At 31.1% G+C, this 915-nt stretch overlaps 1 protein-coding gene across 1 annotated transcript in view; it reads left to right on the top strand.

The window, feature by feature from the left end:
* Window positions 1-298: 298 nt before the first annotated feature.
* The window catches only part of LOC110026654, a 6,386-nt gene continuing 5,769 nt past the window's right edge, over window positions 299-915 (top strand). The window contains exons 1-2 of the mRNA XM_020727680.1: window positions 299-409; window positions 542-705. Of these exons, the coding sequence (XP_020583339.1) occupies window positions 550-705 (156 nt within the window). The 5' untranslated portion in view covers window positions 299-409; window positions 542-549. The remainder of the gene's footprint in view (window positions 410-541; window positions 706-915) is intronic.

Below are 915 nucleotides of genomic sequence, written 5' to 3'. Positions count from 1 at the left end.
TTTGTAATAGTCAATAGTCACCGCACAGTCACCGCACATAACTTATTAGCAGATTATTCAATAAGCTGCAGCTGCTCCAAACAGACCTCAGACTCAAAAATATTAAATTCGGCCCAAATTTGATAAAAATAAATATATAAATTAACAAGCATTTATATTTTTTTCATTTAAAATACAACTCATCCCTTTCACAACAATTATATAAACTATATTTTCAAAAAAAAAAAAATTCCCAAGCCTTTTTATACAGAACAGCACATACACTTTTGTCCATCCTCTAATAATTAATCTATTTATCTATAGATTTTCTGGACTCAAGCAGGCAGAATCATATCCTTTGGCTTCAGGAAGACCCTCCACCAAGTTTCAGAAGAACTTATTCTGAAATATTGCAGCAGTTTGTCTGAAGGTAAGAACCTTATAAATATTGATATAATTTTCACTTGAATTATTTGATCTTGGTTTCAATTTTTGAAATATTATGCTTGAAGAAATTTAAAATCTATTTTGATTTAATTTATATTGTTTTTATGTTTTTCAGGGGCTTATATGGCAGGATCTTTCTCTATGGAAGAATTTCTTGGAGATGGAGTTCTTAAAGAGTTAATTCCTAAGTTTGTGGAGGCTGGATGGGATGATGTTCCAACGTTGAAGATGAAGGACTATGAAGACATGCATGGATTCAAATTAACACAGCAGCAAAAGGTTTTAATTTAATTTAATTACATATATATATTAGCGAGAGGCTATTAGACGAGCCTCCTGACCAACCTCATATGCTTAAGAATTTCATTCCCCATGTAGGCGAGATAAAACCCATGACCCCAGGGGTCTTACAAACTCTGTCAAACAAAGAGTCACGTTAGGTGATATATATATATATATATATATATATAGTTATAATATATTTTTTGA

This window comes from Phalaenopsis equestris, unplaced genomic scaffold (genome assembly GCF_001263595.1).
Source record: "Phalaenopsis equestris unplaced genomic scaffold, ASM126359v1 Scaffold000391, whole genome shotgun sequence".
In the NCBI taxonomy this organism is placed as follows: domain Eukaryota; kingdom Viridiplantae; phylum Streptophyta; class Magnoliopsida; order Asparagales; family Orchidaceae; genus Phalaenopsis; species Phalaenopsis equestris.
The sequence above is the reverse complement of the archived record's forward strand: the minus strand, read 5'-3'. Positions and strand labels throughout refer to the sequence as shown.